General features: G+C 41.7%; 1 protein-coding gene across 8 annotated transcripts in view; it reads right to left on the reverse strand.

Annotated features, from left to right (window-relative positions):
* Positions 1 to 10,325: 10,325 nt before the first annotated feature.
* The window catches only part of LOC146811885 (sulfotransferase 1B1-like), a 445,124-nt gene continuing 438,095 nt past the window's right edge, over positions 10,326 to 17,354 (reverse strand). For 7 of the 8 annotated variants that reach the window (XM_085618842.1, XM_085618847.1, XM_085618840.1 and 4 more), the window contains one exon: positions 10,326 to 11,057. In XM_085618842.1, the coding sequence (XP_085474968.1) occupies positions 10,945 to 11,057 (113 nt within the window). In that variant the 3' untranslated portion in view covers positions 10,326 to 10,944. The remainder of the gene's footprint in view (positions 11,058 to 17,354) is intronic. The other variant, XM_085618841.1, reaches the window with a different exon arrangement.

The raw sequence follows: 17,354 nt of genomic DNA on the forward strand, positions 1-17,354 counted from the left end.
GAATTGTAGATTGCCCCTGGCGGGAGGCCCTCATTGTTTGTCCAAACTCTCGTAGTAATCTACTTGTTTCTACAAAGAATTTGCCAAACTGTGGAAGGTCCTTTGGAGTCACAGATGTGTATATGAGCAATACTGCATCCTTACATGTTTTTATCTTGTGCTACATAAAGATAGGCCTTAGGTACCTGCATCTATGTTGCAGTAAAGTTGCGCAGCAGCATACGATATGGGCAACTGATTCAGAATGGTATTTGCACAGCCTACATTGCGCCTGTCCCGAAGTCCAGTTTTTCCAATGTGCCCTCTACTCCCTACTGCACGTTGTTAGGAGCCTAACTATTAGGATGTTTCTGAATGCTTGCTTTCCAATTGCTGCTCTCAAGTATGGTTGCAAAGAGAGGCGTCATGGGAAACTACAAGGTCCACGGCTCCTCAGATGCTTCTTGCCTGGATAAAGTAAAGATCCCTTGAAACCTTTCTTGCATGTGTCTTTGGATTATTCTTCAGTTGTACTTTGGTAATTGGGAGAGCTAACAAGAGAGTTGACCCAAATTTAACGTTAATTCGGCTATGTCCAGGTACTTAGCTGACGTGCTTTTCTTGTTCGAAAACATTGCCTTATGGGCACCTTGCAAGGACTCAGGGTCTGCTCAGCTCACCTGAAGATAATAGTTAATTATGTCTTTTTTGCATGCTACATCCATGCTTACTAGATTGAATTCCAACTGGATTAGAATGCGCCGAGTGTTCCTTGGCCTGCCAAATATTTTCTTATAAGGGGATGTGTGGTTTTGTTCTAATGTCTCAGTTAGCCGTCCTGGAAAGACAAAGTGGCCATAGCTGATTGTTGGTACAAGTTTAGCCCCGATAGCTCTTCCAATTACCTCAGCGGAGTGGCTGTTTAGTTTATGATGGAGCGTTGATAATGCATACGTAGGTTTTGCTGCTTTGTCTGCTACTGCCTTTATCTGCAGTGTTTGTTTTCCTATGTCTGAGGTAATTGAATTTGGAGTGTCTATTTTTAATGGACCGAGTTGCCCTTTGAGTTGCCGTTTTTTGGGGCATTAGCCGAAGGCCAAGGCTTTTGTTTTTCCAGCGTTCACCGGAGAGTGTTGCGACTATGATATGTGTGTAAAATATCCAGGGCCCTCCTCATACTAACGCGAGTCTGGTCCATCAAGACCAAATCATCCACGTACTGTATTATTGGGAGTTTCTTCCGGCCTAGCACTGGTGGAAAGGTTCTGCCTTTCAGTAGTTCTTCCCCAAGATCTGCAGTTTACAAGTTGAATAAGGTCAGGGCAAGTACAAATCCCTGCTTTAAACCTCTGTTGGTGAGGATCCGTGCGATGGTGTGTGATTGTGTTAACTTGATCCTCACTCAAGTATCTGTGCATAGTGCTGCTTTTGCTGCGAGCAGTTGTTTCGGGATGCCACATCTTGCCAGCTTTCTCCATAAGATATTATGGTGAATGCCGTCAAAGGCCGCACTATAATCGACAAAGCAGGCATAAAGAGGGGGACTATTTGTTTCGTGCCCCCTTGCGCTCACATAAGTGAGAGCGATTACTTTGTCTAAAGTTGAAGCATTGGGTCTAAATCCTGGCAAAGGTTTTGCCATCCGGATCTAATAGGGCGATTAGCCTGCAGTTTTCAGGTTGGGTCGGGTCTCCCTTTTTGTGTATCGGGTGGAGGATCGAACCCTTCCATGCTTCCGGAATGACTGGTGTGTCAAGGCATTCACTAAACAGATTGAGCATCACTGGAGCCCAGAATGTTTGATATTCTTTGAAAAATAATCCCAGGTGTCCTGGGCCCTGTTCACTCCGGCTGTTTTTTAGTATCTTCAATGTCTCCACCATAGTAACTGTTATTTTAGAGCTCCATCCATCATCTCCTTGTGTTTGCTTTGTTCGCCCTAAGTTGGCAGGGTATGCCCAGACGTGGGTACCTTGCTCACTTTGCCACTGGATTCAAGCTAGCCTGGCTGAAGAGGGGTGTTACCCTAAAACCAGTCTCAGGATGCTTGTTTCAGGTCCAAGGAAGACCTGGCTTGGCAGTTTGGGCTGGACTGTTCCCATGAGGCACAGCGTCAAGACTGATTTGCATATAGCTGGATCTGAACTGAGGTGGTGGGGTGAGCGAAAGAACGATGATGGATTCAACCCAGATCTGTGACTGTGGGTGAGTGTCCGAAAAGTTTCAGACCTCCATCCATCACCTCCTTTTGTTTGCTTTGTTTGCCCTAAGTTGGCAGGGTATGCCCAGACGTGGGTCCCTTGCTCACTTTGCCACAAGATTTAAATTAGCCTGGCTGATGAGCGGTGTCACCCCGAAACCGGTCCCAAGATGCTTGTTTCTGGTTAAGGGAAGATCTGGCTTGGCAATTTGGGCTGGAATGTTCCCATGAGGCACAAGGTTAAGACTGATTTGCATATAGCTTGATCTGAACTGAGGTGGCGAAGTGAGCTAAAGAACGATGATGGATTCAACCCAGATCTGTGACTGTGGGTGAGTGTCCGAAAAGTTTCAGAGCTCCATCCATCATCTCCTTGTGTTTGCTTTGTTCGCCCTAAGTTGGCAGGGTATGCCCAGACGTGGGTACCTTGCTCACTTTGCCACTGGATTCAAGCTAGCCTGGCTGAAGAGGGGTGTTACCCCGAAACCAGTCTCAGGATGCTTGTTTCAGGTCCAGGGAAGACCTGGCTTGGCAGTTTGGGCTGGACTGATCCCATGAGGCACAGGGTCACGACTGATTTGCATATAGCTGGGTCTGAACTGAGGTGGTGAGGTGAGCTAAAGAACGATGATGGATTCAACCCAGATCTGTGACTGTGGGTGAGTGTCCGAAAAGTTTCAGCGCTCCATCCATCATCTCCTTTTGTTTGCTTTGTTCGCCCTAAGTTGGCAGGGTATGCCCAGACGTGGGTCCCTTGCTCACTTTGCCACTAGATTCAAATTAGCCTGGCTGATGAGGGGTGTCACCCCGAAACCGGTCCCAAGATGCTTGTTTCTGGTTAAGGGAAGATCTGGCTTGGCAATTTGGGCTGGAATGTTCCCATGAGGCACAAGGTTAAGACTGATTTGCATATAGCTTGATCTGAACTGAGGTGGCGAAGTGAGCTAAAGAACGATGATGGATTCAACCTAGATCTGTGACTGTGGGTGAGTGTCCGAAAAGTTTCAGAGCTTCATCCATCATCTCCTTGTGTTTGCTTTGTTCGCCCTAAGTTGGCAGACGTGGGTACCTTGCTCACTTTGCCACTGGATTCAAGCTAGCCTGGCTGAAGAGGGGTGTTACCCCGAAACCAGTCTCAGGATGCTTGTTTCAGGTCCAGGGAAGACCTGGCTCGGCAGTTTGGGCTGGACTGTTCCCATGAGGCACAGGGTTAAGACTAATTTGCATATAGCTGGTGCTGAACTGAGGTAGAGAAGTGAGTCAGTGTGTTTGCTTTGTATGTTTATTTAGACACATGTAATTTTATACTAATATTAACATAATATTAATTTATATTATAATTTACAATTTTTTTGAAACCGTTAATAATATATCAAATATTTATATATATTTAATTTAAAACAGTAACAAATAAACTTGAAAAAATGTATAAAACCTACCAATTTTATAATCTGATTACACATAAAAAGGTAAACAATGTAAAAAAATTACATTTTACTAAAAATATTTATCATATTACAAACATTACTAAATAAAAATAATATAATTTTAAATACGCAAAAACATAATAATAATATAATTTTAAACAATATAAAGAAAACTATAAAATTGTAGGAATAATACATATACTATTCCCACTCCAGTCTGAACAACAGTAGTGTAATATTTGGACTCAATAAGGGTGAAATTTACTGTTTCCACTCCAGGCTGTGCAACAGTAGGGAAAGAATTGGACTCAGGAGGGGTAAAATTTACTATTCCCACTCCAGTCAATGCAACAGTAGGGAAAGTGTTGGATTGTGGAGGGGTAAAACTTACTATTCCCACTCCTGTCTGTGCAATAGTAGAGAGCCAGTAGTTCACTTCAAACAAATTCATTTTTTTATCAACTATATTAAAAAACAAGAAACATAAATAATTAAGTATAAAATATATATATATATATACTTTTAAAAAAATAAACAAATTACACACTTATTACAATGTTTAATAAATATAAATTAAAACCAATAATATTAATATAATTAAAATATCACAATATATTCTAAGAATCATAACAAACAACAAGTATAATGGTATTTACAATTAAAAAGCATAACACAATTAACACATAACATAATAAATACACATTCTTTTTAAGAATTAATAACTATTTTTACGTTTATTATTACTTAAATTACTTCCCACTCTATACCTCTACTACAAACTAAACATCATACACCTAAATCATATCTTTAAAATTATAGTAGTTACACGTTTTACATAATTAATTAAACAATTACTAATAATTAACTAATAATAAATTCATTATTTTTCAATTGCTTCCCACCCTTTATCTCTACAAACCCAACAACCTACACATAATATACCACTTAAAAATATCTTAATTACCTAATTTACTTAATTATCAATTAAACAATTAATAATAATTAACTAATAATACATTAATTATATGTAATTAACATCCTTTTTGTAAATGATATCAACCATATACATTTTTTTTAACATCGGTATTCCTTACCTTAGAAAATCGATATTCTTCTCAATGATACTTTTGCACACGATATTTGTGCATTACGACATTTACAACTTGCTATTTCTGCATCTCAACATTTTTTAAATATTTTTTCCAAACACCCGAGCGCCGGCCCTGGGTCCTGTGACTGCAGAGCCAGTTAAATTAAAGTAAAATAGACCATGGGGAACCTGAAATGCCTTACATAAAATGTTGATGTTGACAATACATTTACCATTAAAATTAATGCTTCTGACTGTTGGTACTGTGCCCGGTGATCCTAATGGTGTTGCAATTTTACATTATGGCACGTGGCTGCTTTTGTTAATGTGGTGACACCCTGATAAAGCCAGTAGGCCTGCCTTATTGAAATTGGCACCCTCTTATATTGTGATTTAGCATCTGGTAGAGCTGGGGGTATTGTAGTTATAGGGTTCAGAACCCACTAGGGGTGTCATGTGATATGGGAATGTCACCAACGGCACTTCATAATACTTGAAAGTATATATTTGTAATTTAATGTGCAGTATGAAGTAGTGTGTGTAATAAAAGTTCCATTCCTTATAAAAGAGAAAGCACTGTCTGGACAATGATTTATTGAGAGCCTTAGTATGAGTATGGCGGTCTTGAGAACACCATACCCATGGTGGTGGTCTGACCAACACAACACCTCTGACACTGCCAGGATCTGGGATCTTGACAGTGCCGCAGAGGCGAAGGAGGTGCTGAATGGTGGTGGCGCCGAGAAACGCACTGCCGTCGGGATTACGTCTTCGCTTTTTGGCAACCTTATCATGGCAGGAATCCCACCATGAAAAGGATGGCAGAAAGGGAGGGAAGGGGCCCCAAACAAGGCCCCCGGGTGATTTTGCCCGGGGGGATAGTGCACAGGGGCACATGTTGTGCCCTCCTCTTCATGCCCTGTTGTGCGTTCACTGTGTGCCATGCACAACACGGTGCATGGCACACAGTGCACGGACATGCAGAGGGTGCAGCACCTTCTCAATGGCTCAGACATGCCACCGTGATGGGACTGTCGACCACGGGCCGCTGGCCTGGCACTCCAATGGAATACAGCAGTCTGAACACTGCAAGCTTTGCGGTGTTCTCCTGACCCAGACTGCTTATATCGTAATCAGGCCCTGAGTGATTGTGTTGCAAACTGGGGTAACCAGCCCACACAACCTACCCTAAATAGGCCTTGGACTGCTCTGATTTGCTATCCTGAGGGAGAGTCAAGTGCTACCATGTTATACTTGGTTCCCAGAGAAAAGATAATAGCAAACATATTACTTGTGAAGGACTCACATCCTTCACAACTAATAACCTGATATTTAAATTTGTTATGACTTCTATAAGGGTGTTCTTAATTATTTTGTCTCTGAGCAAGCCTTCTCTGAGTTTCCACTACCCTCTAGGTCTAGGGAGTGCATGTATCTGTCCTTAAGTGTGATAGGTGTGTGATCTGAAGTTGTGAGATTTCCTTTCTCTGAGACAGTAATGTCTTCACAGAGGGTTGTAGAGACTGAAACGTTGACTAATCTGGCATAACTTTTCTGTGCATGTGTATAGAATGTGAAGTCAATTTCTTTAGAGTGTTGCTTCTGCCAAATATCTATTACGCTTATCTGTTTGAGCCAGTATGCGCTATCTAAAGTAAGTGTACCCAATCTGTTCAATCTAAGTAATGATCTGTTTTGTGGCATCGATGACAGCATTTAAGTCACTTTCTATGAGTATGTCCATATTCCCTTCTCCAAGGTTATTGTGATACTGTTTATATGTTTGGGAGAGTCATCTGGTTTGAGTCAGCTTTGAGTGTACCCAGAAGCCACCTAACTTCTGGATTAGTTTTTAGTTAGGGTAACCACTACACTCCAATTGTTTACAGTTCTGGAGACCTTGTTTATTCCCTTATCAATATGAGGGAATCAACCAGCTCTGCCTCTGGAGAAGTCTTGGGGTTAATATATGTCTCTTGGAGGAGTCCTGCATTTCTTTTGAAACCTTTAAACAGGCAGGGTATGAGTAATCATTTGATTGGCTCATTTAAGTATCTTAAACTCAGGCAAATTATTATCATGGTTTAGATAGAGATTTTTGTTTTAGTGAAATTATGTTTTGCTTCATTCTCAACTCAACCATATTTTGACTAACATCCCTCTTTCCAGGACTAGGTGTCTGACTCTTCCAGGCGCATGAAACAACCTCCATTAACTCCTTTTCTCGATACAGGCATGATTAAACTCGATAAACTAATATAAAAATCTTTGCAGTGAATTTTGGGTGAGCCCTGATCCTTTTCACATCCGCATTGCTTACCTTGTGTGCCCAGTCACTGTTGCTAGGGTGCATAAGAGTCATTGAGGTCACTGTTTGGTGATAGTGCATTTGAGCTTCCTACTTTTGCTAGGGATGCCTTTCTCTCTCTGGCTGTGTTTTCCAGGTAGGGCGGGCAAATATTCCAGTTTTTGAAAATCTTCTACATTGCTCTTTTTGTTGTCTTGGCAGGGATGAGTTTGTTTGCTCCTACCAAGTTAATGGCTCCACATCTGCAGTCTGTATATTTAGGAGCTTTTCCACTGATTTATGTAAGTACATTTACTGACAATATTTCCTGGCTCTATTGTTAATATTTTTCCTGACTCAGGGTTCCACATTTTCCTGACATCCAAAAACTACTTTTCCAGTACTGAAAGCTTATCTGACCTGTTCAGTTCTCTCTGCTAGATGGTACACTCCTCTGCTAGTCCGCATAGATTGTCACATCTCGCTGAAGTACTCAGTTCAATTCTGCCTACCGCCTCCCCCAAAAACCTCTACGGTACTCTTTGTGAATGTTGATCATACTTCTGTTGCTATAAGAGCTCATCCAACCCATTCTACATCCTTTCCGCTGGCATCCAAACTTTCAAGCACCTTCTTGTCAACCCTCAACGCCTCTATACCAGTACTCAGACCACTTCCCCCACCATTTTATTTTAGTGTGACCTCTTCTGACCCTCTGAGCCCCTCAGCTAAATCTCTGAAAGAATCATTTTGGCCCATTTTTAGTTGGCCCTCACAGCCACTTGACTAGCCCTTGATCCTGTTTGCTCATCTTCGCATACAGGCCTCCCTCAAGCACACTGTCAGCCTTCACATTGCCCTGCCAACCTTCAAGTATTCGCTTGCACCAGCTTTCTCTTCCTATTGTCTCTCATGGCCTTAGCCTTTCTACTCCTCAAGAGTCTGTTCACTCCATTGGCACCCACACAGACCACTGAACCTGTCTGTATCCGATTGAAGATCACATGATACTCATGTGGCTTTCATAGTCAGACTACTGTCTTCAGAATACCTAGCTTGGCTTTCTGATGTTTTCTATTGGTCCTAGGAACCCATCTGTCAGCCCCTAGACCACATATGTATATTCTATGCTGGCCTTATAGCCATTCCAACACTTTCTTCAGCCTTACAACCTCACCATCCATCTTCAAACTCCTATGACACCCAAGTTTTTCTCAGACTAATCTACCATTGTTGACACGAGTCTTGCAAATAGTTCTGCTGCATATTCACCTCCACCACCCTTGAAATTGCCCTTATAGCTTTGTAGATCGCTGAAGGTATTTCAACCACAGTTTGCCTTGGATCTCAGTGCTAATACCTCTGGAAATGAGACCCCTTTGTCACTCAGAGTCCCACAGGCGGCATTCTGAGTCCATCTAGCTGCATCTTCCCAGAGTCTCTCTTATGGTTTCCAGACTCTTCTGATCCTGAAATTCCCTTTGCTGATTGCCACAGCCCTTTGACTCTGTTTGTAAGCCATTCATCATTTTTGCAGATTTCAGCCCTCCAATTTTCTCAAACCTTTGCTGATATCCTTTAACAGCCACATTCCTTTTCACCCATCGATTTTTAGATCCCTCTCCTAAGTTTAAGACCCACTGCCTCAATTCACCCTTAGACTGGTGTGTCTACATAAGACAGCATATGCTGTCGCTCAGAGTATGCTAGCTCTAGTTTTTTATCCACTTTGTGGATTGCAATTTGTCAGTCCATACTTACCATCAGCACTTTAAGTGGGCTTACAAAGAGGGTGACTGTAAATGTGACAATATAAGAAGCATGACTGAAACACATTTATAAAAGGGATATCCCAATAGATATAGCCTAGAATGACACAGATCTCCTTCCTCTGTCCACTTTTCTTTTTTCTCTTCTTCGTCCACTTGGGCCCACTGGTCTTTGTACCCCTCGTGATCCTGTTTCAAATCCTCATTTTCTCAGTCTCCTTAGCCCTATCTCCCACATCCATTTTACTGGTTTCCTGAAACTGGTGCTCCTTTATCATCTGAGTCTTCTTGGCTCTGCTCGTTTCTGGCTCTTCCTTGTATTTGTCCTACCTGATCCACCTGGCCTCCTTTGCTCTGATCCTGTCAACCCACTCTACCCTGCCGGCTGGTCTTTGAGGTCCTGTTACACCTGCTCCTCCTTGTCCTAGCCTCTCTATGTCTGTAGCTAGCAGTATTCCTGGTTTGGGTCATCCCGATCACCCTAGTCCTTGTCCTGTTGACATACCTAGTACCGCATACACCTTTCGTAGTCCTCCTTATCGGGTCCTCTTGGGCCTGGTTATCTTGGTTCTGATCTGGGCCTCTTGGTCCTCCCGACTGTGGTTATCCTGGTCCTCCTGATCCTCATAACCCTGATCCTGCTACCCCTGGTCCTGGTCCTCCTACTTAGCTTAGTACTTCAGGCCCTGGTCCCCTTGATTCTTGTCTTTCCAATCCTCCTAACCCTGTTCCTGGTCCCACCCATCATGATCCTTCTAGTTTACCTAATCCTCATCTCTCTCATCCCTGGTCCTATTGGTCCTTGTCCACTTGCTATTGATCCTCCTAGTTCTCCTGGTCCATCTAGTCATGATATTTCACGCATTGGTCCCCCAAGAACTCTGTGCTGACTCCTCCTCTTAGTCTTGATCCTCCTTGGATATCCTGGTCCTAACAACCTGGCTTGATGCTACCATTACTGTTGTTATCTTGATCCCGGTCCCCCTTGTCCTAGCCAGTCCCATCCTGGTATGCCAGGTCCTGATCGTCCTGGACCTCCTTGCTTGATTGTCCCAGTCCCCACAGTTGTGGGTCCACTAGACCACCTTGCCCTGGTCCTATTAGATCTTTCCCTTCTGGCTGTGGTTGCTGGTCCTTTCCTTTTGATCCTCTATATCCTATTCTCCTACTATTCCTCACTCTGGTTCTGCTCTGCCTTGTGTTGGTCTTCCTATTCCTGGTCCTCACAATAGTTGCTTCCTTCCTAAATAGGTGCCTATTGGGCTGGATCCTTTTGCTCCTAGTCCTCCTTGTTTTCGTATGCCTAGTCCTCTTGGTCCTTTTTCTCATAGGCATTTGTCTCTTTCCAGAACCCCTTCTCTTGACCTTTTCTGGCCTGGGAACTATACCCATACATGCATGTCCTTGACATGGGGTGGGCCTGGACAGCTAGAAAGAGGTATTTCAGTACTGGGAAACTAGGCAGAGAGTTGAGAGGAATCATGAAAAGTTACTTGAAAGGGTACAAAGAAGGGAGTTAGGAGCAGGAAAGACTGTAGGAACAACTGATAGTAGGAATGAATGAGAAAAGGAAGGAATTTAAAGCACATTTATTTATAAGCACTGGAAAAACACCATGATTATGTATGAAGAGATAAGAATAAACACTGATAACCACTGATTTTTACAATTTTTGTTAACATTGAAAAAACTCTCCAGAATTCACAATGAATTCACAAAAAACAGGAAGTCTACACATTTAATACAGTGACACTCTATCAGTAAGAGGAAATGGAATTCTGGCTGGTATGACATTTGAGGGTCAACATCCTATGGTGGGTATGATTCTGTGGGTGTTGTGGAGCTATGGCAGGCATACAGCTGTGGTTGTCAAGGCGCTATTGAGAGTGAGCCAACACGTCAACATTTCCTGGATCAGCAAATGTAGTAGAGGAAACTCACAACAAGCCAGAAGCATGTTTATGGAAACATCCTTACATGAAGTACTGATTGAGAGAAGTGATAAGACTGTATAACACACAGTGCAACAAGTGGATTGGGAAACGCCTCAGCCATGACTTTGTATTGGAAAACACTTGGCACAGATGCAGTAAAAGGAAGTACAGTGGTGGTCCATATAGGAGAAGACTCAAATAACGGCACAGTGAAGAGGAGAGTAATGACTCATATGGACGGAGCACTGAAGAACACACTCAAATGTAGGTGCGGAAGCACAGGGTGGTCCCCGACATTTGCCTCTTAAACTCCTGATCAAATTTCTCATTCTGGGCAACAGTGAAAATGTTCTTCCAGTCTCCGACGATGCCTGGAGACAGAGACAAAAACAGTGTTTCTAGAATGACAAGAACATACACCCACAAAACAGTGACAAGAACATACAACCACAAAAGAGTAACACCATTACTATCCACAATTACACTTCTAAAGTTAATGACACCTTAAAGGTGTAAACCTCCTGTATTGGAATAAGTTAAGAACCAAACATGGACACTCACAGGTACTACAACATGCGCCCTCAGAAATCAGTTGTGCCAGGTAAATAAAATACCCCAACCCCATAGGAACTAATATTAGATAAATGAAAACATATTTTTGCACTGAAATTATACATATGTATGCATTATATATATATATATATATATATATATATATATATATATATATATATATATATATATATATATATATATATATATATATTCACTTAAAAAACCATAGGTTTCACACACGTTATAGTTAGGAATTAGCATTTAAAAAAACCTTGCAAATTCACTTAAAAAACCATAGGTTTCACACATGTTATAGTTAGCTGGACATTTCCCTCGTAAAAAACCAATGAAATTCCCCCGTTATAGTTAGTGCAGGCAACTATAACTCACGCGACCGCACTCCTCTGCTGATGACGTCAGATATTACATCACTGTATTTAGACACTTATTTACCCATGTCTTCTTCCATTAATCTTTAGCTATACATATATTACAAATATTTATTTTTCAGAAAGACACATATTTAATCAGTGATGTAATATCTGACGTCATCAGCAGAGGATTGCGATCGCGTGAGTTATAGTTGCCTGCACTAACTATAACGGGGGAATTTCATTGGTTTTTTACGAGGGAAATGTCCAGCTAACTATAACATGTGTGAAATCTATGGTTTTTTAAGTGAATTTGCAAGGTTTTTTAAATGCTAATTCCTAACTATAACGTGTGTGAAACCTATGGTTTTTTAAGTGAATTTGTACGGTTTTTTAAATGCTAAGTTATGTATTTATTTGATTTTTAATTCTATTTTTATTTATTTTTTTTTCCGCCGTACGCTTACCGTACGCGCACGGTACGCGTACCACGCGATTCTTTTTAAAAAAAAATAAAAATGTATTTTTCACACTTCTGAGTCCTTTTTGGACCCCCTGACAAAGGGTTTGCAACTCTACCTTGCCCCCTTTTCACGTTCTCCACCTTTGTTTTTTAGTGTGAGACACACAAAACGGCGGCCGACACTTCCTGATTTCGACCGACTGGAATGTTTACTGTCATGTAACCACCAATCAGAATTACGCTCGCGCACGGCAGCGTGCGCATACGGTATGCTTACCGTACGCGCACGGTGCGCGCTTATAGATATATATGTACTTTTAACTGAAATATTCTCAGGAACTACAGAACAGATTGACTCCAGATATTCAAAAGGCACATCCCTGACCTGAGGACTACCTCTCTGCCAAATTTCAAGTAATTCTGTTCAGCCGTTCGGGCTATACCTTGGACTAAAGGTCCCTATGGAAAAATGCATGGGCAAAACGCGTTTTGGGACCCCCCTTTTTTCTCGGCCCCCGCTTGACTAATCACCCCGAGACTTTCAGGGTAGGAGCGGAGCGGAGTGCCCCACCTATTTTGAAAAAATAGCGAGGATTCGTCAACCGGCGCCAAAGTTATTCAAAATAGAATTTTCAGATTTCCTATGGAAACACGGTCCTAACTATAACTATCTACTGGCGACCGCCAGTAGATAATATATATATATATATATATATATATATATATATATAGCTCGTCACTGAAAAAAACAAAGGTTACAGTGACATAATAGGTTGAAGTTATACTTATTGCATTAGTTATGTTAAGAAACTATAACTTGTTGCCTAAAGTCACTTAACTGCACGAGTTATAGTTTAGTTACATGTATGAATAACTATAAGTATAGCTATAACTGCTGAATTTCTATGGTTATGTATGGGTAAAATGTTAACCTAACTATAACGTCCCTGTAACCTTTGTTTTTTTCAGTGAATTTCTATGGGTTTTTTTTCCGTAAAGTAATATCTAATTACCGCATGTTAATACAAACCCTGGCGCGCATAGTCTTTGACGGCCAGGCCTTGCGGCCAACTCCCCTGCATGGACCCAATCCCACACCGCTCAAAGCCTTCGGCCGTGTGCAGTGAGTATTGGTGTGTGGGTACTTTTACAAAAAAATTGTTTTCTGGATCCATGGATCGTTCATGACTGTATACAGGGGGACACACTGAGCGCAGCAGTGTATCTGTGGATTGACTGAAAAAAACAAATTGGTGTGCCTCTATCTCTCCCATGGGTTCATGATACCTGTGACCTGGCCACTTATGCCAGTTTTTCATTCTTTTTTACGCCTCCTGGCCCAATGCGAGAAAGAAAATGGTGTCCGCAACTTTCCTCTCAAGTTGCGGCCAACCAATCAGGCCCTTACTTTTCCCCCAGATCCGTGGATCCTTCGCTAGTGCATCCACAAAGGATTCCCATCCCTAGAATATAAACTTCTTTATTCTTTAATAACTCCAAAAAATGTTGAAGGGATTTAGTACCAAATCACAAAAAGGGCTACTTCTGGACCAAGATTTAGATTTCTGCCAAATTGGTGTAATTCTGTCCAGCGGTCCGGGCTGTGGTCATGTCCAAAGGCCCAATGGGAAAAATGCATTTGTGAACCCTCTTTTTCTCGGCCCTGGCTTGATGAAGTACCCCAAAACCTTCAACTCAGCAACTAAAGTGAGTGGCAAACTAGTGTTGAAAATGTTGTGAGGATTCATCAAACGGTGCCAAAGTTATTGGCAACAAAAAAAGCTTTTCCTATAGAACCTAGGTCCTAACTATACCAACTGGTGACCACCAGTAGGTATTATATTTATATATCTATATGGATCTATATCTATATATCTATATATTTCTATATAGGTCACCAGTAAGTAGTTATAGTTAGGACCTAGTTTCCATAGGGAAAACATGTTTTGTTTTGCCAATAATGTTGCCGCCGTTTGACAAAACTTCAGGAAAGTTTCAAAATCAGTATGACAGTTGGTTCAGCTGCAGTGTTGAACATTTCGGTGTGATATGGCAAGCAGGGGCCAAGAAAAAAGGTGGGTCCTAAAGTGCTTTTTCCCCCCACACAGTTTGTCATAGAGATTTTGAACACGACCACAACCCGACCCGCTGGATAGAATTACACCAAGTTTGGCAGAAAGGTAGGTCTTGGTTCCGAAAATGACCTTTTTGTTATTTGGTGTAAATCCATTCTGTAGCTTTTGAAATATTAAGGGAAAAAGAAATATAGATATCTAGGGACACTGATCCTCCACGGATTCCCTCGTGGAGAATCCGGGATCCACGCTCCACAGCTAGGCCCTGATCGGCTGTCCACAGACTGAGAAAAAAGTTGCAGGTGCCATTTTATGTGTTGGGAAGTGGACCCTGGGGCTGAAAAAAGAGGCTAAAACGGATGTAGGGGTCAGGGTAGAGGCTACCTGACCCAATATTACTGTAACAGAGGTAGCAAAAGTTGTCATGTTAGGTAAAAAGTTGCCTAAGAATTTTTTTCCTACATGCGAGATCCATGGTGCCTTCAAGGCGCTCATCACGACCCCAGTGTAACTCCACAATGGAACCACGGAGCTCGCCGTGAATGACAAAAAATAAAAATAAAAAAATATATATATACACACAAACGCACACACTCACAGACCCACTCAGACACTAACACATACACTCATAGGCCCAGAGAGACAATCACATACCTCCTCACAGACCCACAGAGACACTCACATACCTAGTCACACACCCACAGAGCTACTCATAGAGACAATCACACACGTACCCACAGACCCACAGAGACACCCATGCACCCACTCAAAGACCCTGAGAGAGCCTCACACACCCACTCACAGACCCATACAGACACTCAGGCACCCACTGATAAAACCACACAGACAAACTCACACCCACTCACAGACCCACTCAGACACTCACACACCAACTCAGACACCCACTCATTGCCTCAAACAGCCACTCACACAGCCACTCGCAGACCCCTCATACACTCACACACCCATTGACAAAGTCACTCAGACACTCAAACATCCACTCACATACCCACTCAGACACTCTCACATCCAGTCATAGATCCCACACGGACCCATGAATCCACCACAAAGAAAAATTGAGGCCATGATGAGCGTCACAGAGGATTCACGGATTTGTGGGAAAAAACAACAATATTGGACTTCTTTGCAGAAACATGGAATGAGTTAAAGAAATACTGACCAGTTAGATGTGGCATAACAAAAAAGAAAGATGAAAGGAAGCCTGTGATTTGTTAACTAGAGCAGCATAAGTAAGAGCACATGGTGAGGGTAGCCATTTTACCTGCTTTTCTACTGAGAGAGGAGGTGGTTTGCAGGAGTTCTGAATGGAGATTTTGAATAAAAACAGATGATACCAGACAGAAATAAAACTGAAAGAACAGCAAAGAGGTATTGCTTCAAAACATCACTTTTTTGTGCTTCCTGAAATACTTGTGCACAAAAGTGTATTTGTAAATACTTGCATGATTTAGGTTATGGTTATTTGTTAATTGTTTGCTTTAAATTGTTTTATAATGTGTCATTAAAATGTATTTGTAAAGTTATAAATATGTATATGACTAACATAACTTATGGCTCACAAACACACCCATACAATACTCAGTCATGAACTCACACACCTATAGGGTCATTTACACAGGTACTGACACACCCACACATGCACTCATGCAGCCACTCAAGATACTATACAATCTGTCACAAACCCATGTATACGTGCAAACAGCTTCTTATAGAGACTGATATACCCATACAGCCATTCACACACCCACTCACACACATAGTCACTCACAAACCAAGTCACACAAAAATACAATGACTCATATACCCAGTTATACACTGATACACCCACTCACACACCCACACACATACACCAATAAAGCTACTCACATACCCAGCCATACACTGATAAACCCAGAGTGACTGACACATTTATACACAGACCAATGTAGCCACTGACACACCCAGGTAATCACAGATACAGCCACTAACACACCTAGGCTCCCACTGATACAACTTCTGACACACCTAGGGACACACTGATACTGCCACTGACATATCCAGGCACACAATGATACAACTACTGATACACCCAGCCACACTCTGATAAAGAAACTGAGATGCCCAGGCACCTACTCATACAGGCAATGATACTTCCAGTCACAAACTCATACAGGCAATGATACTTCCAGTCACATATCGATGCATCCACTGACACATTCAGCCGTTCGTTCATAAACATTATTCAGTTGAAAATAAAAACAACCATAAAAGTACATCAATAAAAACTCATACCAATATCAAAATACAACAATAAAAAACCCGGTCACATCATCCAAATTTCCAAATTGCTTAATGCAGTTTAACACAATAAATTAAGCAATTGGTTGTCTGCTACAATTCATTATACAGATGGTCACTTGGATTTGGACAACAGAAATATAAACCTGATTAAAAAAGATAAAAACGTAAATAATAGTTCGCTATCCATTACAGTAGGCTTTTCTAATTTTCATAGCATTCAGTATAAAAAGTGCAATATGGTAGCACAAAGAGGGATCGCAAAATGACACCAGGTATTTCATTGTTGCTTTATAGGATCTAATATTCTGGGCAACTAGCATAGGTTTCATATACAGTAGCCTAGGAATCCGGTACAATTTGCAGAACAGTAAAAATTGCATGGTGTTCTGTTTACTCTGTCCGTCACATGGACAAAAAAGTATATCGGAGGGGTAGGACTTCATAAAGGGGAAAGCAACAAGGTGATGGACGATTCCACATCTCAGCCTTGACATCACAAATCAGTGCTGCAAATTGGTTACATATGCAAGTTAGTTGCTATCCCCCTCCTCCTTATCCAAGGACTTACAGAATATGACAGCTGGTTTAGGTTCATCGTCTGACTCAGCCTGGTTTGAAAAAATATATTTTTAATTCTAATCTTAGACAGTGATGTATACCGGGTAGAATCAGACCAGATTTACAGATTAAACAATTTACTAAGGCAAGAGTTAATGCAAGATAACCAGGGTATATTTAGGGCCTTATCCAGGGCTAGGCAGTCGAGGATAATGTTTCTCGTAAGACTGGTCTCTCCCCTTGCCCATAGTGATCTCTATAATAACAAGGGTCTCACCAAAAGATGGTCTTCAAGAAACGGTAGGCCTACCTCGTTATGAACTATCGCGTTAGATACACTAGGTG

This window comes from Triturus cristatus, chromosome 7 (genome assembly GCF_964204655.1).
Source record: "Triturus cristatus chromosome 7, aTriCri1.1, whole genome shotgun sequence".
NCBI classification, from domain to species: Eukaryota; Metazoa; Chordata; class Amphibia; order Caudata; family Salamandridae; genus Triturus; species Triturus cristatus.